The sequence below is a fragment of the Drosophila albomicans genome, chromosome 3 (genome assembly GCF_009650485.2).
Source record: "Drosophila albomicans strain 15112-1751.03 chromosome 3, ASM965048v2, whole genome shotgun sequence".
Taxonomy (NCBI): Eukaryota; Metazoa; Arthropoda; class Insecta; order Diptera; family Drosophilidae; genus Drosophila; species Drosophila albomicans.
This window is the reverse complement of record NC_047629.2, coordinates 9379157-9403212: the sequence shown is the minus strand read 5'-3', so window position 1 is coordinate 9403212 and position 24056 is coordinate 9379157. Positions and strand designations below refer to the sequence as shown.

The 24056-nt window shown below is 41.9% G+C and overlaps 3 protein-coding genes and 1 long non-coding RNA gene across 4 annotated transcripts in view; 3 read left to right on the top strand and 1 right to left on the bottom strand.

Annotated features, from left to right (window-relative positions):
- LOC117568010 (uncharacterized) overlaps nt 1–14359 on the top strand; it is a 94961-nt gene extending 80602 nt beyond the window's left edge. The window contains 3 exon segments of the mRNA XM_034248333.2: nt 11059–11838; nt 11904–13431; nt 13433–14359. Coding sequence (XP_034104224.2) covers nt 11059–11838; nt 11904–13431; nt 13433–13982 — 2858 coding nt within the window. The 3' untranslated portion in view covers nt 13983–14359.
- A 2626-nt stretch (nt 14360–16985) lies between these two features.
- On the bottom strand, nt 16986–19297 carry LOC117568012 (protein MTO1 homolog, mitochondrial). The gene has a single exon (XM_034248335.2). It carries the CDS (start codon nt 19277–19279, stop codon nt 17216–17218), a length of 2064 nt encoding a protein of 687 aa, XP_034104226.1. The 5' UTR covers nt 19280–19297; the 3' UTR covers nt 16986–17215.
- A 228-nt stretch (nt 19298–19525) lies between these two features.
- LOC117568011 (GPI ethanolamine phosphate transferase 1) lies at nt 19526–22422 on the top strand. The gene is made up of 2 exons (XM_034248334.2): nt 19526–20379; nt 20442–22422. Exons 1-2 carry the CDS (start codon nt 19605–19607, stop codon nt 22301–22303), a joined length of 2637 nt encoding a protein of 878 aa, XP_034104225.1. The 5' UTR covers nt 19526–19604; the 3' UTR covers nt 22304–22422.
- A 185-nt stretch (nt 22423–22607) lies between these two features.
- LOC127565736 (uncharacterized) lies at nt 22608–23966 on the top strand. The gene is made up of 3 exons (XR_007955087.1): nt 22608–23058; nt 23160–23271; nt 23683–23966. It is a non-coding gene; the product is annotated as an uncharacterized LOC127565736 (long non-coding RNA).
- The last annotated feature ends 90 nt before the right edge of the window (nt 23967–24056 follow it).

The following is a 24056-nucleotide window of genomic DNA, read 5'->3' as shown; positions in this document are numbered from 1 at the left end:
TTGAAGTTGCCTCATGAGGCAGTTAAACAAGTATCTTTTCGTACTTTGCGGGCATGTTCTCGGCATATGCTGTTGCAGTTGATGCTGCGTTTTTTTTTTGTCCTTATATCTTTCTACTTTGTCTCTTTAACTCTCGTCACTCGGTTTTATTGCTGCAAAACTTTTGCATTTGATTGCTGTTTTTGTGTGTGCTCCACCCAAGCCATTGAGACTGCATTGCTAATCAGCTAGAACACATTTAGTTGTAGAGATTATAGTGGATGGGAAGGATATAAAAAGACTGTCTGAAATGCTGACAGACTTTTACTACAAAAACTTGATAAACTCTTTCAATAAGTTGTAAACTAATGAAATAATACAAAACTTTAACAAGAAAGTTACAGTAGATTGCATAATCATAGTTAAAATAAACAGAATTAATAATACCAAACGAAAAATACTAAAATATACCAAAAGCTATGTACAGTATGCTATACTACAGGCAGACGGACTGACGGGCATGGCTAAATCATCTCGGCTGATGAAGATCCGTCTGCCTCTTACATACATTTCCAGCAGTCACAAAACTATTTATTAATTTATTAATAGAATACACGAAAGTCTGAGTAATACTGACTAACTAAATACTGTCTCTATCCACTGTCCTGATTCGCCTGCTTTGCTTTACATTAACGCATACTCAGTACCTTGTCATAGTTACTTTTATTAAAACCAAAAAAACCTGAAGAATGAGTTAGGTAAAACAGAGGCTGAAGCTCAACAACGTTTTGGATGTTCACACCTAGCGAGCAAAGTTGGACGGAGGCAAGCACAACTATTCTGGCAGTCGAAGGAGCCATTTGTTTGGTCCTGGCAGGAATTTCATTTATGCTTGCCATGAATGCGTTTTGCACTTGGAATCCTATGGAAGTTGTGCATTTCTTAGCGCGCGTGCGGGGAATTTCAGTGTGGAATTCCTGCATTCTGGACATGCCGCAGACATTGTCGAGCAATGGCAACGAAGGCATAGGCAAACGTAGAACACACGACAAGGACACAGAGAGAAAGAGAGAGAGTGAGAGAGAGCGAAGCAGCAGGAATTTTGTGCTTGTGCAAGATTATTTCTCACTGTGTCAGGCAGGCAGACAGAAACCCTCTTGTATCCAGAATGCTTGCCAGAATGCGACTGAAAGTATTTAAATTGTGTTGCAAACATTTTCTTACTTTCCACTTCTTGCTTCCACGTCCTTCTCTTGTGTCCTGTGTGCAGGATATTTGCAAGCTTTGTGAAGCTGAAAATGTCTCGAATATTCTCTCGGTTTTCCAATTAATTAAAAGCATTCCTCGACTTGACGCTGAACTACATTTGCATTTTCGATTGCTCGATTGTAAACTAATTCTATGACATTAATTTAATAGCTGACCAATGGATATTCTTTAGAAACTTTTGCACGCTAATTTTAATTGCCACCTACTGAGATATGGTTTCATTTGTTTATTTGTTTTGTTGTTTGTAGTTCTTTTATGGGCGGAATGTTTAGACGCTGTTTTCATTGAAATCGCATTAATTACCAACTGCAGCGAACATTTGTTGTGCCACTCGCCTGGGAAATTCGCATTCTGTTTTTTAATTATACATTTCAAGAAACAATTTGCATGTGTTTTATATACAATCTAAAAATGTACTAAAAACATGCCGTATACAATTAAAAACTGTTCTCAATTCGTCAAATAAAAATCAAATCGTTAATGGGTCGGTTTTCGCATATTTTGTGCAAAATTAGCAGGTAGACTGTTAAGTGAGTGATTTAGGTAAATAACATTTTAAATAAACAGAAATTATTGAGTTCGATATTTCAGTATATTAGCAAATAGTTGGGAGAATTTTGCTGACAAGTTTTTTTTTTAGCTTTTTTATGACCGTCATTCAATAGGGTATAGGGTATTATACTTTCTGCTATGTATGTAACAGGCATTTCCAACCCCACGAAGTCTATATATTCTTGATCAGGCGTATAAAATTAACTGCTGCAATTGCCATATTTGGAATATAGCAGTATATCAATATTCCAATTAGTATTTTTTCGATATATTACTATTGTTTTTCCCTTTTTTGTTTTCATTGAAAATATATAACGGGTATCTTAATGTATTACTTATTTTCAATACAAAATATAGGCAATTTAAAATGTTTAAATTTTTAATCTCAATCGTTTATTAGATATCGATTTTTGTAAAAAAAATATATTTACTGGTATCATAAAGTCTCAAACGCGATTAACTTTTTATGTCGAGCTCCTGGCAGAGCTTAAAAATAATTCAACAATATTTTTGTAAACAGTGTGAAAAATATCTATATCTATATATATTTTCCGTCCACAATCCGTTAGTATTATTATTAAACTAAAACATCATGTAATCGATTAACTCAATTGTGACACAGCACACCACAAATTTAAGATATTTAATAATATTGATTTGATTATAAAGAGTACAATTCGGAGATAGAAACAAAAGCCGAATGCCTTTTGCATAATAATGAAATAAGCGTTAGAACAGAAATGTTGTTTAATAATAATGACTGCAATTTTAATAATGAGAATTACGTTTAGTTTCGATTATTTTACGTATTTCAAGCTAAAACTTGAGAGCATTGTTTGGTGGCATCGAGTTTTCAATGGTTGCCACATCTTGTGTTGCACCGCGAATGGGAATGTGAATCGCATTGGAATTGGATTTAGAATTGGAATTGGAGTGGTGCAAATGCATGATTTAATTTATGAAATTATTATGCATATTTATTTGTTGTTGCCTTTGTTTGTTTAACAGTTCCGTTTGCCGGCATCCAAAATGCATGTGCATCGTGTAAATGTGTTGTAGAGTGTGTGTTGTGTGTGGGTCTGGCAATCATATTACTGTCCCCACTCACACTCACACACACACATGCTGCAGCCCAATGAAATTTTGGCAATTTCAGTTAGTTAAATGAAGGCGTGACTGCGGCCCATTCTCAGCCAGAAACCACTGGGGAGGAGGAGGAGGAGGAGGCCAGCCAAAATTGATGGCAACATTTGTGCGTCCCGTTGCGAGGCTTTTGCCATGGATTTGTTGGAGTGTATGTGTACCTTCCTCTGTTCTCTGTCTACCCCCCCTCTACAGCCCTCTACCCCCGTCGATTCTCATCTCGACTGCTTCTCTATTGGCCCTGGTCAGCGGTTAAGCGACTTGCCTTTGCCTGAACCGTTCGATTGTAGTGCCATGTGGTCATGTGACCATGTTGACCGCAAGAGCCCAGCAATAATTAATGCATGAGCTGCAAACTAACCAGACTCTGGGCCTGGTCAAGCTGCAGACCGAGATGGCGACGGCGATGGCGATAGAGACGTGTCCGGGAGGAGTTTTGGTTAGCGACTGCTGCTGCTTCTGCTTCCCATTGAGCGGCCTGGGGACAATTGTGGTGACCTGGGTCACAACCGGAACTCTATACAAAACGCCAGCTGCTGCTGTCGACGTCGTCGTCGTCGTCGCCACAGAGACGCCGCTCTGCGAGCTCCAACGACGCTAATGCAGACGTCGACGGCAACGACGACATAACGGCAAATAATTGCATATGAAACCGCAGTCGCAGCCTGTTTGAAGCAGTTGACGATTCGTTCGCAATGCACCAAGTGCCGCAGGACTAAACTCACACACACACATATCCATAGGAGCAGCAAATCAAACTTAATTTATAATTAATTTAGTTCCTCTTCTACGTTGTGTTTCCCCCGCTCACTTGGCTGCTGTCGGTTAAACATGCAATTTCACAGATTACTAGTACATAAATAGCTGAATGTTTAATAAGCAGTGGAGAGTGGTCCTCTGTTGATTAGAGAGTCACATGTGGATCGAATTTGTATTCGTATTTTATTGAACTTGAACAAGAGAGTTTGTTTGTTAGTCAGCAGCATAGTTTTTATAATAAATAGTCGCATTATTAACTAAGTAACTTTGTAATGTAATGAGTAGTTGCATTACTTGAACAGCTCTCGATTGCATTCGACCATCGCGAAATAAAACTATATCTTAATGCAATTCACTATTAAAATATCTAACATGATCAATTTGAATTTGAGATCAGCTCGACTCTCACGCATATTTAAAGTGACATACCACTCACTAATGTTACTGCTGTCACTTAAACATAATTATCCGTCATATTGGAAAATGTTAAACTAGCGAGTGCTCCAAAGAGATGTGCTATTTTTTTTTGAGTATAGTTATACTCCATTTTAATATTGCCAGCCTACTGCTGCCTACCCACTTTAACTTCAATTGTACTCCATTTTTCTAACGCGAAACTTATCTTTTTTCTTAATATGAATGGTAAGCATATTAACTTCAATTATACTTCAAAAAGTATGCTATATTACACATAACTTCAAATATTGGTCATTTTGTGTGGTCCATAAAATTCTTGGCCATAAAATTTGTTTAATTATTGTCACTTCAATTATCCGCCATGTTGAAAAGTTCAAAACTAGCGACTGCCCCAGAAAGTATGCTATGTTTTCTTTAACTCCATTTTCAGGGCTAACCTTCTGCTGCCCTGAAAAGTAGGCTACATTTTCTTTAACTTGAATTTACTCCATTAAGAAAACAATTAAAAACTGTTCATTTTCCTCTATATGATATGTAATATGTAACTTCAACTTTGCGCCATATTAAAACCTCTACCTCAAAAAGTATGCTATGTTTTATATAAGTTCAATTATACGCCATTTGTGTAGTCCGTAAATTGCTGTACAGAGTGTTTAGCAGTCGTGTGCCTAATTATATATTTTATTTCGTTTCCGGCGCCTGTCCCTAAGCATCATTTGAATTTTAGATCATGGTGACCTGGCACTCGATAATGTCCTGCTGCCCACTTGGCACTTGTAACATGTCGAATGTGGAATGTGGAATGCTGTATGCCGCATGCTGAATGCCACACACCACATACCCTGATGGCACTTGGACAATGACATAGCATGCCTGGCCTCACAATTTCGCAATTGATTTAATTGTGAATGTATTTATTAAATAAATTATTCATGCTTCGCTCGATTGCACTCCTTGTGAATGTGCTGTGGCTAACCTAAACATGCTCTGGCCACACGGACACAGACAGGAGGTGAGGTGAGGTGAGGAATGTGTAGCAATGGCAGTGGCAGTGGCAGCAGCATCACCGTTTGCCACTGTAATTAGTTGTGGTGGAATAATCGCATGCAACCGGCGACTGCCACATCCTCATCTCACAAAAGGAATCCGATGCTGGAAACTGCCATTTAAATGGGTGAGGTAGAAAGAGAGTATCAGGAGGCGGCAGTGGATAAGGTTGAATGGTAGGATATATATTTGGTCTGTCGGTCAGTCGATGGGTTGGTTATTTGGTTGAATGCCCCCCGCCTGCATTTTGGCCATTTCGAGTGGTGACATTTTAATTTACCCGAGCGAGAAAACCAATTTCGCAGCATTGAACCAAATGCAAAATGTGACAAATGCCACACAGCAATAGCAACAACAACAACAACAACAACATTGAGTACAATATGAACTGTGCCTAATTTATTCAGCATTTATTTATTTGCAGTTATGATTTGTGTTGTTATGTGGTGTATCGTAGTGTGGTTGCCTCTGCTTTCGTTGCAATGGCAAGTCCATTTAAATGACTTTTGCATAAAATTGCATTTGCATCGGCAAATTAACCAAATGCAATAACCAAAAGTCAATGCACACTGCAGTTGATGCCACAAGATTAAGCAATGACCGAAGTGGATAGTATTGAAGTCCGATTAAAGAGTAAAGCAATTAAATACAAATTAGTTAATTCGAGTGCATATAATCATGTAGATGACTTTAGATTAAAATAATCCAATGAAGTTATTGTCATTATATAATTCTGTGTTGAATTTAGCAGACCACAATACAATTGTTCTGGCGCCATCTAGTGAGCATTGTTGCAAACATATTATGTTTTCTAAGACTTCTCATAAAAAAAATTACGAAATTTGATAGAAAAAGTTATTTTGTTGTGAAGTATTTACTTATTTCTTAACAGATACAAAATATGGCTTTGCTTCTCATCCTTGTTTAATGTGAAAAAGCGCCATCTAGCGTATATTCTTAACAACATGTTATGTACTTACGACTTCTCATAAAAATATTATGGATTTTAGTAGATGAAGCTAGTTTTTTTTGAGATGCTTACCTACCTTTTAAACAGATGGGCAATTCTCTAGAAAGTGCAACCGGCGCCAAAAAATTCAAGCTCTATAAAAGCATGTTTTCTTCACATTTGTTTATAGGGAAAATATTACATTTAACTAATATAAACGATTTTTCCATTTACTCATAACACATTTTGAAAAATTTCAATGCAAAGTCGAAGATGAGCAAAAGTTCTGTTTTGAACATTTCTACTGCAAGTTTTATTTTGATTCATTTCCTTAAAGGGAGTCAGTATGCATTGATACCCTTAGTTTAATATCTTGTTTAATATCCAAGGAATATACAAAATATATAAAAGAAATGATGCAATAGCTAATAACGGTAATTTTCTTTTCAGCTAATCAGCTTCTATTTTTGTCGCGTGCGACAGTGAAAAACAGCATTTGTTATGAGTGCATCTAAAGTTTTTGTCCATTGAGCATGCAAAATTGTGTCCAAACACATATTTTGTTACCAAATATAATAAAATAAAATTTGGATGAATATAAGCACAACTTAATTTTTAAGAATTTTTGAAAGTTTGTCGCGTGCGACATGGCAAAAAAAAATTTTTTTTTTTTTTTTTCGTTAAATTATTTTTTTTTAATGTAGATGATGCATACTCTTTTTATGTGCAAAAAACAATATAAATTTCATGTCATAAGCGCCAATTGAGACTTTGTCATTATAAACAATGATAGAATGAATGTGCACAGTATACCGGGTATAAACCAAATGAATTTGTTTGGCTGAAATGGCCAACAAACGAAATCTACTAGAACAGTATATTCATAAAAAAAAAAATGTTTTGACATTAATGATGTAATTTAAGATAGGTAATTATGTTTCTAATGTGCATGATATGAATATATTACGTTTTGTTTACCTTTATTAAAGTTATTTTTTAAAGTATGAAATTTCAGTTGAAAATAAAAATATATATTGAATATATTAAAAAACTATGAAAATGCTTCATATGCTCTTCAAATGAACTTAAAAAGTAAAAAAAAAACAGCATAAAAAGTATGATGGACGACAGTGATTAAAATTTAATTAAAAAAAAAAACAACTTAATATTTTTAAGTCAAACCAAATACACTATTTAGATAAATATATGCATAATACATTAAAATTAATTGCATTAAAATCTTTCGTCACGTTTCGCTAAAATTAGTGCTTGAACTGGTTTTTGACAAAGTAACTTCTGTTTTTGTCGCGTGCGAATGCGCAACATTTTTGCAATTTTCTTGAAAACGAACAATTGCCCAAAATCCATCTTAGCACCAATTATAGTGCTAACCGAGAGCTATAAGTTTCAATTTTTACAAAATTAAAATAATGTCTTGGCACATGTTTTTTTTCAGTTTGAATGCGTACAAATGTCGCATTCGACATCAGAGAATTGCCCAGATACAAAACATCGCTTTGTTATTCAAACTTGTTTAAACAGGCGCCATCTAGCGTATGTTATGACTTTCTATTTACAATCATTTGCCTATTTTTTAAAATATGTAAATCATTGCTCTGTACAAAGTAAAAAATATACGTAAGCTCTCAACTTTAAATGCAGAGTCGTACTTACTCGCTAAAAATATGCTACAAACTATAAAGGATACTGTAAATAATAGAAATATCTAACGAATGTCGGAATTCAAATTGTGAATAATTTCGATAGATTCCAGAGAATATTCCTAGTCTACTCGGAAATGTTATGGGAAAAATGCAAAATACAAAGCCAACTGACTGGCGTGGAGTTGGTAAAAAATGCATGCAACTGAATTGCATTGAATGCGATGCCTTTAAGAGTCGAGTCAGTTTGAGTTGTGTTGTGTTGTGTTGCGATGAGTTGAGTTGCGTTGAGAATCGAATCGTGTTGCATCGAGTTATATCCATTCAAAATAATTCGAGACGAGGCGAGTCGGAGGGGAGAGGGACTCTCTCGTGCTGGTGTTCTGATTAAATTCGGCAAATAACGCTGATGCCAGCAAATCGCCGCTCAATGCAAAAACAGAGCTAGGTCTCCAAGGCAGCAGCGGAGCAGACTGTGAGGGGGGGGGGGGGAGGGGACGAATGTGGCAATGGCTGCCATGTTGAAGTACACAAAACCCATGCAAACAAACAGGCATTTCATGGCAAACAAGAGCGACGAGTGTAGAGCCGAGCAGAAAACCAACAGAGGTCGCGCTCGCATCTCCCACCTCTCTCTCCCATCCAACGTAGTCCCAATGCTAGTTGCACACACACACACATAGTCATGGTGCCAATCCGCAGCATCAGATGGCTGCAGCAACAGCAGCAGCAGAAGCAGCAACAAACCCACTCCCAGGTCGGCCCACACGCAGTTAGGCAAACTGGCAAATACGCTGGAATCGGAGGCGCCTTTGTTTGGTTTGTGAGGCCCGGGCACAGGCACGGACACGGACACCGACACGGACACGGATCGGGACTCAGCTCGCTTTTGCACTCGTTGGCATTTTATTGTTGTTGTGAAGAGCGCGCTATTGTTGTTGCTGCTGCTGCTGTTGCTGTTGCTGCAGTTTCGGGCATTATTTCGGTTTAGTTTGGTAAATACACATAGCAAGCATGCCCCATGCAGCATGTGGATGCCACCCGCCTGCCTGCTTGTCCCAACAACAGAATTTGCCTATGCCAGCCATGTTCCCTCAACAGCAACAGCAAGCAATCCAACTAGGAGCTTAGGCAACGGCTGTTGCTGTTGTTCTCAAAAACGTGGGAATGAGGGATCGGAATGGGGATGGGGAGGAGGCAACTGCCACTGCAACTGCATGTGGCACGCACATAAAAATTCTCCGAATGCATTTCGTGCATTTAATGAAAACTTCAACGATTTGGCAATTTGACTTTTGTCACTTTGAATAAACTCGCATTGCATTTAAGAATATATCCGTGTCTGACTAAATATCACTTTGAACTGAGCATCCACCTCAGTTTACAATTAGATCAGAGGAATATCGTTTGCTGAGATGACGAAGTGACGATGCCATTCAACTGGCATGTTGCACAAAGAACACAGCAAATGGTTTTAGTCCTTGTCACCGTCATCATCGGAAATTCCATTCTGGCATTGAATGCGAGCTGAGGCTTCTGTGAGCACCTGCGCTGCTACTGACCTGAAAGGGGCGGTGCAAGAGGGCGTGGCTGTCATATCTGAAAGCAATTTGGCCGGAGTGAAACGAGAAACAAGAATCGATAAAATCGTTGGGCGTGCAATTTTGTGCCGTGAGCAAAAGACCTCAAAAGAACAAACCACGTGGGGAGCACAACAGCCAGCAGTGGGCCAGCAGCAAGCACACACACACATACACTCCTCTCTCATCCTCCACCTCTCTTTCCGAATTGGTTAGGTGCATGGCTGGGTGTTCATGTCCGAAATTCAAGTTTCAGGCCGCCCGCCCATTTGCATTTTGCGACGTTCCCACCTGACTTCCCCTCCCCTGCCCTCCCCTCCAGCTGGTCTCACTCAATATCCAAAATCCTTGCATTGGTCTCGTTCCCGAGTCCATGAGCCGGACCAGTTGCAAATGCATTGAGGCGTATGCGCAATTTTTGCCCGTCTCCTCCCCATCTGCCCATCCGCCCGCACTTACCTCTGTCAACTCCGTTAGTGAAGCGACATCAATCAGTTATTAGCACAGGAAATCCGCCCGACGCCCGCAATTCCTGTTCCTGCTCGTGAAGCGCTCTTGTTAAGCCACAGCTAAAAGGTTTAAAACCAGGTCGCTTCACTTAAATTTTGCGATTAATGTTGCTCACTTTCTGCCTTAGAGACCACATACAATATTATTCTATGAATTGTGCCAACAAAAAAGTATGCCATAAGTAATGGCCAATATTTGTTTCGCATGCTCGCTTATTTTGGGTGTTCTAACTAGTTATGCTATCTAAATAAAGTTAAAGTCAACTCTTATTTAAAATAAGTTTGATATCCGATACCCTTTTGCAATAAAAGCAGAACATTATGCTAATATACCTCAAACATACCAAATTAATATACAGCAAAGTTCTAAAAAGATATCAAAGACTATATTTGGTATATTTATATAGTAATGCATTCAAAATATACCATAGAGTGCAAAATATACCAGATTGGCAGTCACAGCAAGCTAAGTATCATAAGTAGCGGTTTTTCTTTACAAAAATGTTTCTTATATAACTTAGCTTAAAAATTACTCTTGTTATTCGAATTTTATTGATTTTTGGGGGCGGAAGTGGGCGTGGCAAAAATTTGAAACAAATGATGTCTTAGGAAAATTATGGCTCTTATATTCTCTGAGATACAGATTTTTATACGGACAGACTGACGGACATGTTAATATTCTCTCAGCTGTTGACGCTGATCAGGAATATATATACTTTTTAGGGTCGGAGATAACTCCTACTGCCTGTTAGTTGTAATACCCTTCTACCCTATGGGTAGCGGGTATAAAAAGATGAAACCATTTCTCGGGAGTGTTCGACTACTCAAATTGAGGGAATAAAACAAAGGTTTCATATTGTTTTTATTTATATGTCGATGCTTGAACTTAACATGCTTCAAGTTAATTTTGTTGAATTTAGACATGTTAAATTTAACTTCGATTGTTAAAAGCAGAGCTGTTAAATGCGACTTTGAATTAAAAGTGCATCTAAAACAAATTAAAGTTATTTTTCAATGTAAGCTAAAAAATGGTATACGACATCTATGATCATTTAGAATATATTTTGTTATCTGAATTATAAGGAATTCGTGAACAAATCAAATTATTTACTTGGGTTTCCCAATTAACCAATGCACCTATTACCAAAGACATCAATTTAAAAGATTCCTTGCCCTCTCTCCTCTACTTACAGTGCCGCCCAAGGCTGGACAGAAGCGACCAGCGACGAGCCCAGCTCCGCATATACCTGTGCCGCATCACCTGCAGACGCCGCCCAACTCTGGCAGTATTCCCGGTGCCTCGGTTGCCAATAGTCCAGCAGCGCCGCCGACGTCCTCCAGCGGACTGCTGAATCACGCCCTGCCCACCAACCACATTGGCGCCCAGTCGCCGCAACAGCAACAACAGCAGCAGCAGCAGCAACAGCATCAGGCGCATCAGCAGGCTGTGGCCGCGGCTGTGCAGCAACAGTTAGCGGGCGTAGGCGTCGGAGTGGGCGTGCCTCCGGGTGCTATCAATGCTGCCACAGCGGCCAGTGCACGCGGCTCCTTTGCGGCCGCGTTGCGCACACTGGCCAAGCAGGCGGACATCAAGGAGGAGGATGATGGTGGGGTCAGCGTGTCCAGAGATCGCAGTGTGCCCACATCAGTGGCCGCTGGACCGCCAAGCAATGCCGGACCTGTACCTGTGCCACTCAATTCGGTGGCCGGACGCGGCGTTGTGTCGTCCGGTGGCGTCTCAGTGGAAGATCGCTCGGCGGCCGCCAATAAGAAACGTTCGCCGCCATCGCCACAGCCGCCGGAAAAGATTGCACGACTCAGTCACACGCCACAGACGGCAGCGTTGCAACCGGAGCTGCTGGCGCGCAGTGGCTTCCAGCCGTACAGATCCGATGAGCGACTCATGCATCCGGCGGGCGCATTTCCCTTGGAGGCATATTCACACTTTGCCGGTCTGTCCGGCATTCCACCAGGTGAGTCGTCAGGTTTAACCCGTGATATAAAGAGGGAGAGGAAATTAACATTTTACCCTTTGCAGCATTTCTGAATCCGGCGGCAGGCTTGCCCTATTCGGATCCCCTGTACTTGGAGCACCGCTATCAGCTGTTCCGCGCCGCCGGCGGACACCATTCGCATCCGCATGCAGCGGCGCTGTATCCACAGATGGCGCCACCGTACTCGCATCTGTACTCCATGTTGCCCGGAGCAGCGCTGGGCATCTCGCCGGCCATGCACGATCGCATCAAGCTGGAGGAGGAGCACAGAGCGCGTCTGGCACGCGAAGAGGAACGCGAGCGCGAGATGCAGCGTGAGAAGGAACGCGAGCTGCGCGAACAGCGCGAGAAGGAGCAACGCGAACGGGAACGTGAACAGCGCGAACGTGAGCGCGAGCAGCGTGAGAAGGAGCAGCGTGAGAAGGAGCAGAAGGAGAAGGAGGCACGCGAGCGCAAGATGCGCGAAGAAGAGCGCGAGGCACGCGAACGTGAGCGTCAGCAGCTGTTGAATGCGACGCATCATTACTCCAACCAGCTGTACTCGCCGCTGAATCGGAACCTGCTCGGCTCCATGATGCCGCACATCAATTTGGGCCTGCGTGGTCCGCCCGCCGGACTCCACGGGCTGCCCGGGATGACGCACTACCATGCGGCGGCGGCGAATGCTCAGCGACAGAGTCCCATGGGTCTCAATCTGGGCATGCCTGGCATGCCGCCGCTGCCCGGACACGGACCCAGCAATCTACATCATCTGCAGCAGGCGATGGGCTTGGCGGCGCATCCCGCTGCCGCTGGGCTGCCGCATCCGAGCTTCTCGGCCCTGGGACTAGGCCCGCATCCGCATAGCCTCAATCTGAGCCATGCGCATCTATCGCCGCATCATGCGGTGCATCAGCTGCCGCCGCACACTGTGGCCAGCTCCTCAGCTGGTCCCAGTCCTGGTGTGGCCAGCAGCACGGCAGCAGCCACGTCGGCGTCGCCGCACAGCAGCCTCAATTTGACGGTGGCCACCAGCAGCATGGCCCAGACAACGTCGACGCCGACGCCCAGTTCGCACATTCCGACCATGAGCCACTACTATCACCACAATCTGGCCGCCATGCATGCGGCTGCCGCTGTGGCCAGCGGCCTCAATCCCGTCGCTGCCCATCAGCAGCCGATCAGTGCGGCTGCGCATCCCACATCGCCGAAGATCACGCCGCCACTTGGCTCGGCGCCCAATGGCGGATCCCGTGCCGCCAGCAGTCCGCATGCGATGCGCCATCACATTGCTGCCGCAGTGGCCGCTGCCGCACAGCAGCAACAGCAGCAGCAATCGGTGCTGATGGAGAAGAGCAGCGGTGTCGCCACAACGACGCCAGTGACTCATGAACCGACCACGCTCGATTTGACCGGCTCCAATTCGAACTCTAGCAATCAGGCACAGTCGATTGTGAGCAACAGCACATCGGCTGCCCATGAGTTGAACGGCATCGAGTCGAATGGTCCCACGGATGGCAAGGAGACGGGTGTACCTCAGGGTGCGCCTGTCAAGGAGGATGCACTGCAGCGTGGCACGCCGCCAGTGGCGCTAGAAGAAGCCGGCAACACCCAATGCCGGTGGCAGCCAGGAGAAGACACTGTTGCCAGACAGCTCGCCGGAAAATTCGTCGAGGCGCAGCACAAGTCCACCCAACTCGGACAACAACAACAGCAGCAGCAACGCCAACATCAACATCATCAACAACAACAACAATAACAACTCGAGCAGTGCAAGCAACGTTGGAACTGCAGCCAGTGCAGCCGCACAAGGTAATAGCCCTGGTGGAGCAGAGCTCTGTCCAAAGATTCTAGCCGCATGCACTCCGCCTGGGAGTAAGGGAGGCGAGATCGCCGACAAGTCACCAGAGCAGCAGGAGCAGTTGCACTCGCAATCGCAGCGAGTCAAACTATCGCCTGATAACGTCGTGACTGGCGGCAGCGCCGTCACATCGACCACGAGTGGCAGCCACTCCCCGCCAGTGGTGAGCAGCAGCACCAACAATGGAAGCAGCAACAACAGTTCGACTCTTGCGACAACTGCTCCGCCTGCCGATGCCGAGGTGACCACGAGTGCCACGCCCATTGCCGAGACATCCAGATGATCGATCGCGCACACTTCGTACAGAATACAGAATACAGAATAGTTTAGTCGGGCACTCGGATGTGGGGATCGTAGTTAGTAATGCGCGTAATCGGAACTAGTTAACATCTACCTTCAACTTAGCCGTTAATCCAAATGCCTATTTATAAATCATTAACTTTAAATGAATACTTATTAATTGTAGCGTATTCATTAACCGAGTATACAATAATTTGTAACGTATTGCATCATCCTCATCGTCTAGTTTAGACACAAATGCATAATATTATTATTAATTTTACTATTACAATTTATTATTATCATTATTATTATTATGATTTCGCCCTTTATTTAATTGTGAAGAGTTAACTCTAGCGTTGCCTAAATAAATCATTTTGTTTACAATTTGTTGTTTTCTTTTTTCATTTTTATATTGTGTTTCAGCTTTATTTACATTTCAAGATGAAGCTCAAAAAATCTTTCAGTGGAAACTTTTTAATTCTTATCTTCTGATACAAATTAAATATTCATAAAATTCTAGGAAAGAAATCTAGTTAGCAGCTTTGATTGCGGAGCAAAAGTACCTTAATTCTTATAAAAAAAATTGTTGAATTTTAACTTTCTAATAATTATCAGAAAACATTCTATAGGCTATGATTTTCATTATCCCGGTTAAAAATAGACCTTTATTCCCATACAGATCTCTTATCTTCAACTAGATAAAAGTTTTGTTTAATATTCTGAAATTGTATTGCTATTTTCAGAAGACAATAAGACTTCGGTTGGGGCACTCGGTCGCAGCAGTAGCGTGGAAGAAGCCACCGCCTTATGACACCAGCTATTCAACAATTCCAACAACTAACTAATGAAAAACTTTGGCGACATTGGAATGTATCTGCTGTCTGAGAGAGCATTGCATCAGCAGCGTAAGCGAATGCTCGATGAGTTTCTAAAGCTATAGAGCGGTGATCCATCCCTCAACCGTTAACTGACTGGAAAATATGAAAGAAAGTGGCGCCTAAAAAAGCTGATATACGTAGAATTGGCAATAGGCAACTGCAAGCGCCGCTTATGTATTAGTTAAACATACTCAAATAAACCAAATTAAATATTGTGTAAATCCCATTAGCAGATATCAAGATACAGATACTTGTTTGTTCTCGGTGTTACAATCTAACAAAAAAAAATGAATACAATTACAACTTATTAACAAATAACACGAATATTCGTACAATTTTAAACTCGTGTAAAAGTCAACTAAAAAATTGCATAAAATGTAAAGTTAGAAATGTATAAAAAGGAAAGCAAAACTTATAAATATTGTGAGATATTACAAAAAAAAAAACAACAAACGATCTAAAAGTAATCGTACTTTGATCCAACTACTCAATTCAAAGACAACCAAATGAACGTCTCGATAATATAAAATAAATAATGATATTTAGTTGTAAACATTTAGATTAAAAACTTCGTAAGTAAATTTATATATAAACACATATACAAAAGAAAGAGTAAATTAATACTGTATAGTTATATTTTATTCTTAAATTGCTAATAATTGTGATTTGGAGAGTACGAACCAAAAACGAAAATGGAAGATAATGAAAAGAAACGGAAAATGTATGTATTATGTAAATGTAACTGGGTAAAGATACAATGGAACTGAATTTTAGGTAAAAAGATAACGAAAATAAAAACCAATAAACATATTACAAAATCAAAAACAAATATGCGATAATCTGGAATGGATTAGCTAAAACGAAATGGGAAATGGCAAAAGGCTTAAATTATTTTTCGAAATTGTCGAATTTTTTACTTACACAAGTGAGCAACTTTTTGGCCCTTACAAAAAAACGAGTTTCTATTAGTATGTTCAGTTTTTATACAACATTTAAAAAAAAGTACTTACAACTACAAATGCAGCAAATGCATACAAAAAAAAATGAAATGGAGTACGAGAACTATGCAATAAGTGTTTAGGAAAGCCTAACATTATATTGTAATTAAGCTCATTAACATTGATGTTTACAATTGATACAATCGATACAAACGATATGTACATACATATGGATAAGTAGCTAATACCATATAGCTCAACCGAACTCTGATAACATAAAGAATATATTATTGTATACATTCTTATGTATCCTTTTTTGAAAAGTTTCAGTTCTTTAGCTCTTTCACTTCGAATTGCACCCAAACGTTCTTATTTATGTTTGAGATTGCCTAAAATAAAGAATTTTATTTCTATTTATATTATTTCTTTTTTTTTTAATTCATAAAAATCTCGAGCAATCTGTGATATTATAAAAAGACAAACAAAATGAAAGTTGATTGAAATGAAAAATGCAAAATGGAAAAATAATCAAGAAGAGTGCAGAATGAGCATGAAAAGTGTTAAAGAAGTAACCATAAAATATAAAATGGAACTCATTGTCGTATCATACTTGATTGGATTTAACGAGTACATTCATGAACTACTTGCTTCGAATACATTCACACATTCATTCATTCTTTTTCTTTGAATGATGTGCAAGTGAATATATTTTACTAATATAATCGTAATAGTTTCTTGGATAATCCATAAATACGGATACTACGGATATTAATTGGTGCGCGTATAAACTTAATCCACAAATATGCGATGGCATAAATAAATAAAATAAATGCATAATAGTTTCAAGATACAAGCAAAACCTTAACAAAATACATAAATTAAACGTATTTCTCCCTCAATCTTCGTTGTGTGTGTAAAACCGAATACAAAGTGTAAAACATAATTTTTAAGCTAACAACAAACAACAAACAAGAAACAAACAAGCAACAAATCCAAATAGATATCTCATTTGAGCAACAGTAAAACAGTAAGCGCAACAGTAAATGTTGAACCATTGAAACTATGATTGTAATAACAGCAAATAACAATAAAACAAGCAAGAAACAAACACATCCCAAAATACAAAATAATAATTACATTTGTCAAATACACGAGCACGTTACGTATTTGTGGCAAGCAACATGAACGTGTCACAAAAACATTGAATCAATCTTGTGCAACTTTACTTAAGGCATTTATGATTTTATTAAATAAACTGTACGTAAGAGATTTAACTCTATTTGGCTTTTTTTTATGAAACTTGTTCCTTCTTCTTTACCCCTTAAAGACACATATTTAAAAATCATATATTCGACTTTAATCTTTTAAAACATATTTACAAATCTAAAAACAAAAAACCCTAATAGAAATGACATGGTCTATGCCTGTAGAACTTCCGCTTTCTTGACGTACTTTAAGATACGAAGAATCGTCGATGGTGTTACGCCCTGAATGCGACTGGCAGCTGCGATTGTTTGGGGCTGTATTAGCGCCAGTTTCTGGCGTTCCTCGTTGGACAGACTCAAGGACTTGGAGAAGTAGTCAATGTCAGCGGGAATCGACAGTCTTTCCTCTCTGCGCACATCCTCCACATCCCGCAGCTGCTCCTCAACAAAGAAACCATAAAGAGCTTCAATTTTCAGTCTTGCCGCAATATCGCCATCGTCACGCAACCAACTCAGTTCGTCGGGGTAGAGCTCTATTAGCTGATCAACAGAAATGTTATCAGCCGGCACACCAAGCATTTCGAAAGCTGATTTCTGTATAGACGCCTTGGCTTGGGGCAGATTTAGTGCTTGACGCCAGAAATTGCTGTGCTTCTGCAGACCTTTGAGCGCTTCAATGCCCGCCTTAAGCTTGTGCTCAGTTTGCTGGAAGTGCTTGTAGCGCTGCTCGCTGACCAGGCCAAAGTCAAAGCCCTTCTGCGTGAGACGCATATCCGCATTGTCCGGCCGCAGCGATAGACGGAACTCTGCGCGACTAGTGAACATGCGATAAGGTTCGTTGGTGCCCAACGAAGTCAGGTCATCGATTAGCACCCCAATGTAGCCCTCGGTGCGGCTAATGCTCAGTTGCCGGCCATCGGCATGCCGAGACTTGCCCGCCGCATTGGCTCCAGCAATAATTCCCTGTGCGGCAGCCTCCTCGTAGCCAGTGGTGCCGTTGAGCTGTCCGGCAAAGAACAAGCCGGCGACTCGCTTCGTTTCGAGTGTGGGAAATAGCTCGCGTGGATCTATGTAATCGTACTCTACCCCGTAGCCGGGTTGCACCACTTCCGCCTGCTCCAGACCCGCAATGGCGCGGACCAGCTCCACCTGCTGGGCGTGGGGCAGAGTACACGAGATGCCCTGTGGATAACACAGCGGACTATCGAATCCCTCTGGCTCCAGCCAAACCTGATGAACCTTGGCACCGAATCGCAGCACCTTCGACTCAATCGATGGACAGTAACGTGGCCCTGTAATCTCCTCGGTAACATGTCGATTCTGATGCAGATTGTCACGCACAATGTCATTGACACGTGGTGTCGTATAAGTCAGGAAGCAGGGCATCTGATCCTCGGCGGGAATCCACACCTCGCGATTTAAAAAGGAGAACGGTGTAGGCGGATTGTCGCCATCATGTTTCTGCAGCTTCGTAAAGTCAATGCTGCTTCTAGCAATTCGAGGCGGAGTTCCAGTCTTCAGACGTCCCATGCGAAAACCAAGAGTATTTAATGCTTCACCCAACGCCTTGGCAGGTGCGTCTCCAATGCGTCCAGCTGGCCGCACCTCGAGGCCAATGTTAATGTGAGCGCGCAGAAAAGTGCCCGTGGTCAGCACCACTGAGCGACTGTGCACCACTTCTCCACTCTCGAGAAGAACTCCTCGACAACGCGATCCACTCTGAGATGTCTCATCCGTTTCAATCAACAGATTGTCAACGCCCGCAGCACGTATCTCGAGATTTGGAGTAGCAAACAACTCACGTTGTACTGCCCGTTTGTAGAGTTGTCGATCAATTTGAGCTCTGGGTCCCCACACTGCTGGTCCACGTCGCTTGTTAAGCACTTTGTAGTGGACACCGGAGACATCACAGCATCGGGCACAAACACCGTCTAGGGCGTCCACCTCACGCATCAGATGTCCTTTGCCAATGCCTCCAAACGATGGATTGCACGACATCTCACCAATGGTCTCCAGTTTGTGGGTGAGGAGCAAGGTGCGCGCACCCATTCGAGCTGCTGCTGCACAAGCTTCTGTGCCGGCATGCCCGCCTCCAATGACCACCACATCGTAGAGGTCTCCCTGTGGTCGCGTTGAATAAAATCGACTTCTGGCCAGGCCACGGAGTGCATAATGCCGCAATTGCTGCATTGCCTCGCTGTTCGTAACAACTAGTGTTGGATACAATGTGGCCGCCGTTGTCTTTAAAAATGTACTAAATCTACTATGAAATAACATCAACGATAAATAAGAATATACTTGTAAAGTGTTTTATTTGAACAAAATATCAAATTAATGGTTAGTTTCATTCAACTATTGTATAGAAAATTTATTTTTTAAACATAAAAATTGATACGACATCCAATCGGCGGTTTTATTAAAACACTTTCCAACACTGCCGCTAATGACTTCGTGAGCAAGTACTACTCGTAATAAGACCGGCAACAAAAAACAGCTGTCAAGAATAGTACTCAGTTGAGAGTATACTCGTACTCGATACCAGTACCGGTTAAGAGCACCAGCTGTCAGCTGCTGTTTCTATTTTGTTTACACTTTCGTGGCGATGTGGATTGTTTATGCATTGATTGTACACGTGCTGCTTTTGGGCTCCATATTTGTGATCTATTTTCGGTCACCTGTCATCGAGGGACTTCACCCACAACCAGCATTACCAGCAGAGCCCCCAGCAGACCGTTTGGTTCTAATTGTTACCGATGGCTTGCGCGCTGACTCATTTTTCACCGACAACTGCAACCATGTGCCACATCTGCGGGAGATATTCCTGCGAGACGGTTTAGTTGGCATCTCCCGTACTCATGTGCCTACGGAATCACGGCCGGGGCACATAGCACTTATTGCTGGCCTCTATGAAGATCCGTCGGCGGTGACACGTGGTTGGAAGGAGAACCCCATAGAATTTGACACTTTGTTTAATCGCAGTGGCCACACCTATGCCTGGGGTGCCCACGATGTGCTGCACATATTCGAGAAGCTGACCGATGGCGGACGCCCAATGTATTTTGATGCCTATCATGATCTGGATTTCTCTGGCCAACAAAAGACCTACAAACAGGATGAATGGGTGTTCCAAAGGGTGAGGCAGCTGTTGAAGCGCAAACAGGAAGAATTGCGTAGTGCCAAGAAGGTTGTGTTCTTTCTGCATCTGTTGGGACTGGATACAGCAGGTCATGTACATAAACCCGGCACACCGCTTTTCCTGGAGAATCTTCAGTTCACGGAGAATGAAATAGCTCAGATTTATGAAAAATTCGAAGAGATCTTTCCCGATAAACGGACTGCTTATTTACTAACCTCGGACCACGGCATGACGGACTCAGGTAAGGCATTTACTTATGTGAATTAAGCAGGAATAACCTAACCAAGTAGCTTTATTATACAGGCTCTCACGGAGCTGGTGCCGCACATGAGACGGAAACACCCTTTATGCTGTGGGGTGCAGGCGTGGCACGAAGTGCTTCTTCAGCCAGCAGCTTCGTGGCCAACGATGAGGGACAGAAGCTGCCTCTTCACGAGCTGGAACAGGCGCAACTAGCGCCTTTGATGTCGGCTCTGATTGGTTTGCCGCCTCCAATGAACAACTTTGGTATGCTGCCGTCTGGTTATATGAGCGTTGGCGTTGAGTACGAGGCGATGGCAGCGCAGAGCAATGCGTTGCAGTTGCTCGCCCAATATATACGTCTGCACGAGCAGCACCAGCGAGGCCTCTTTACGCCCTACATGAAGAGCTTCAAGAAGCTGACAACGCTTGGAATTTTCGATTTTAGTACAAAGACAGCGACGTTTGCCGAGAGCAGCGACATGATGCAGTTGGCGCTGGAGGGCATCGACTATTACCATGGATACTATCGCAATGTCATGTTGTTCTGCACAACTGCCACGTTTCTGGGATGGATTCTTTATCTATATCGACTGCTAATTCAAGGCACATCCATCAGAAAACAACCAAGTATTGGCTCTGGAGATGCGTCTGCATTGACGCTCAGCATAGCTATTGGTGGAGTATTCTTGATTGGCTTTATTGTGGCACAATTTGTACCGTTCGCCGTGGGATTTTATATGCTATTGCCCCTGCCGGTTTGGCTGCTAGCTCTACGACAAACAGGAAGTAACAGCAACATAGAGGTCTGTGATTATCGTTATCCTTCAGTGGCGCGAAGTGGACAGGTGTCAAAGTTGCAATTCGTGTTGCTCATTGGCTGTGCGGAGCTGCTGGTCTACACTTTCTTCGAGCGTCGCCTCATCTCACTGTGCTTCGTGGCCTTTGCCTTCGGCAGCAACTGGAGCAACTTTAAACGCAACTCGTCGCAGTTTTACATTTGGATACTTCTGGTGCTGGTACTCGCTGGTTTTCCACTGTTGCCGCCTTCAGTCGGCTACCAGAATCGCTATCTACTACTTGGCGGGATTGTGCTCGTCCTGCTGCGAGCAGTCCTCAGCAATGGCAGCCGCAGCTATAGTTGGCACACCAAGTGGTGTAATCCACTGATACTGATTAACACAGCAGCATGCGTTCATCTGCATAGCCAGCAGGTGGCCATCCCAATGCCCCTTAAAGTGACCAGTTGGCTGTATCTAGTCTATGCCATTGTGTCCATTCAGCTGAACAAGGAGAAGGCGTTGGAACTTCGCCTAGCACATATACTCTACAATCTGAGCGCACTTTACACGCTGCTGTGCACCTCCTACGAATCACTGTTTGTGCAGCTGCTGGCCATGGAACTGAGCATAGCATTGGCCGCACAGCGTCAAGGAATGGATTCACTGCAGCAGCAGTATCAACAGAGATCTCTGCAGTCATCACTACGTCTGGCATTCACTGTGCTCCTATACACATTCTTTTCGCTCTTCGGCAGCGGCAACATTGCATCCATTAGCTCCTTCGATCCCAACATTGCACGCTGCTTTCTCAGCCAATTTGCACCGTTTATGATCATGTCGCTGGTGCTAGTTAAGCTAATCTTGCCCGTCGTACTCAATCTATCCATTGTGTACACCTACTGTGACTATGCTCGCAAGCAGGAACGACAAATCTTTATCTGTCTGCTGATCATCTGTGACATAATGGGACTGAACTTTTTATTCTTGGTCCGCAATACTGGATCATGGCTGGAGATCGGTTCGTCCATTTCGCACTTCGTCATCATGGAGGCGACAACATTGGTTCTTCTGTTGCTCAGCTATCTAGCCAAGCATCTGTTGCGACTCAACAGCTGTGATCGCGCTGTAACAAAGCACCATTGATTGTATTCCAAAGCTTAATTTAAATTTATGTATTAGTTAAAAAAAAGTTAATGCCAGAGTATGTATTTTATATTCTAACCTGACTTAGATTAGTGTATATCTTAAATAGACTCGTAGCTTAGACTACGTTGCATTTTGTTATAAATATTATTTTTTTATACTTATCTTTGACTCCATAAAGTTTTTCAAATATGATATAGCTGGATGCTGAAAGGAAATATATTATATTATAAAAGGGATCCTTGTTCATATATCATATGATATATGTTCGCATATCCTGGCGCATTTGACAAGGCATCAAGCCTTCGATTGGTGGAGCCGAAATCTATTAATTAGCATCCAAAAAGGATGGGGTCAGAATGCAGTTTTTGAAAAATCTTTTCCTACTAAAAATGCATTCTTCGACACTAATATCAGAAATGTTCCTAGCGCATCCTTTAAGTATGCAACAAAAACTTTAACTGCAAATGACTCCGTAATTCTGCTTTCTGCTGTCTTATGTTCGCCTGGTATTTCACTCGGTAATTTTCCACTTTTTCGACGTGGTACTACAATGACAACAACAAAACCTACTACAACAACATCAATAATGGCAACAACTTCAAGTGAAAAAAATTGAGCAGCTTTCTTGAAAAGTACCGCATGGTACAACTGAAGTACCAGACGAGCAAAATAAAATAGCAGGTGGTTTTACTGCAAGTGACTTTCTGCCATGCAGCCTTCTACAGATTTATGTTCGCCTGGTATTTCACCTGGTAATTTTTAACTGTTTAGCCGTTTGGGGCGACATCGAACAGCCAATAACAACATCATGTGATACTACAGTAACAACAACAACTATCTTCTACAACAAAAGCTACTACAACAACATCAATAATAACAACAACTGCATGTGGAGTAGCTGAAAAACCAGGCGAACATTGTAAAATATCAAGTGGTTTTACTATGAAGAGCAACTGAGAAAGAGGGTGAGTAGAAAAAAAACTTCCAGTGCACCTGCAAAGTATGCAACAAAAAATGTAACTGCAAGTGACTTTCTGTAATTCTACTTGCTGCTGATTTATGTTCGCCTGGTATTTCACCTGGTAATTTTTAACTGTTTAGCCGTTCGGGGCGACATCGAACAGCCAATAACAACAACATGTGATACTACAATAACAACAACAAACAACTGTCTGGTACAACAAAAACTACTACAACAACATCAATAATGACTACAACTAGATTTGCTTTCTTGAAAAGTGCCGCTTGGTGCAACTGAAATACCAGACGAGCAAAATAAAGTAGCAAGTGGTTTTACTGCAAGTGACTTTCTCGAATGCAGCTTGCTGCTGATTTATGTTCGCCTGGTATTTCACCTAGTAATTTTTCACTTCTAGCCCTTCGTGGCAACATCTAGCGGCCAATAACAACGACTTGAGATACTACAATTACAACAACTGTCATCTACAACAACATCAATAATGAAAACAACTACATGTGCAAAAATTCATCAACGTGCTTTTTAGTAAAATGCCGCATGGAACAACTGAAATACGAGGCATATTCGAATAAAGCAGCTGAGAAAGCCAATACTTTTTTTATAATATGAAATAAGTTTGCATTTGTTATATTTGAAATTTTCTTGGTAAATATCTATTTCTATGCTTATATGATAACAATTTGTGTTTTCTTTCTTTGTCATTGGACATCCAAATATAGTGAATCTTCTAAATGTATATAAAACCGGGTAACACTAGCTAGAAATATACAA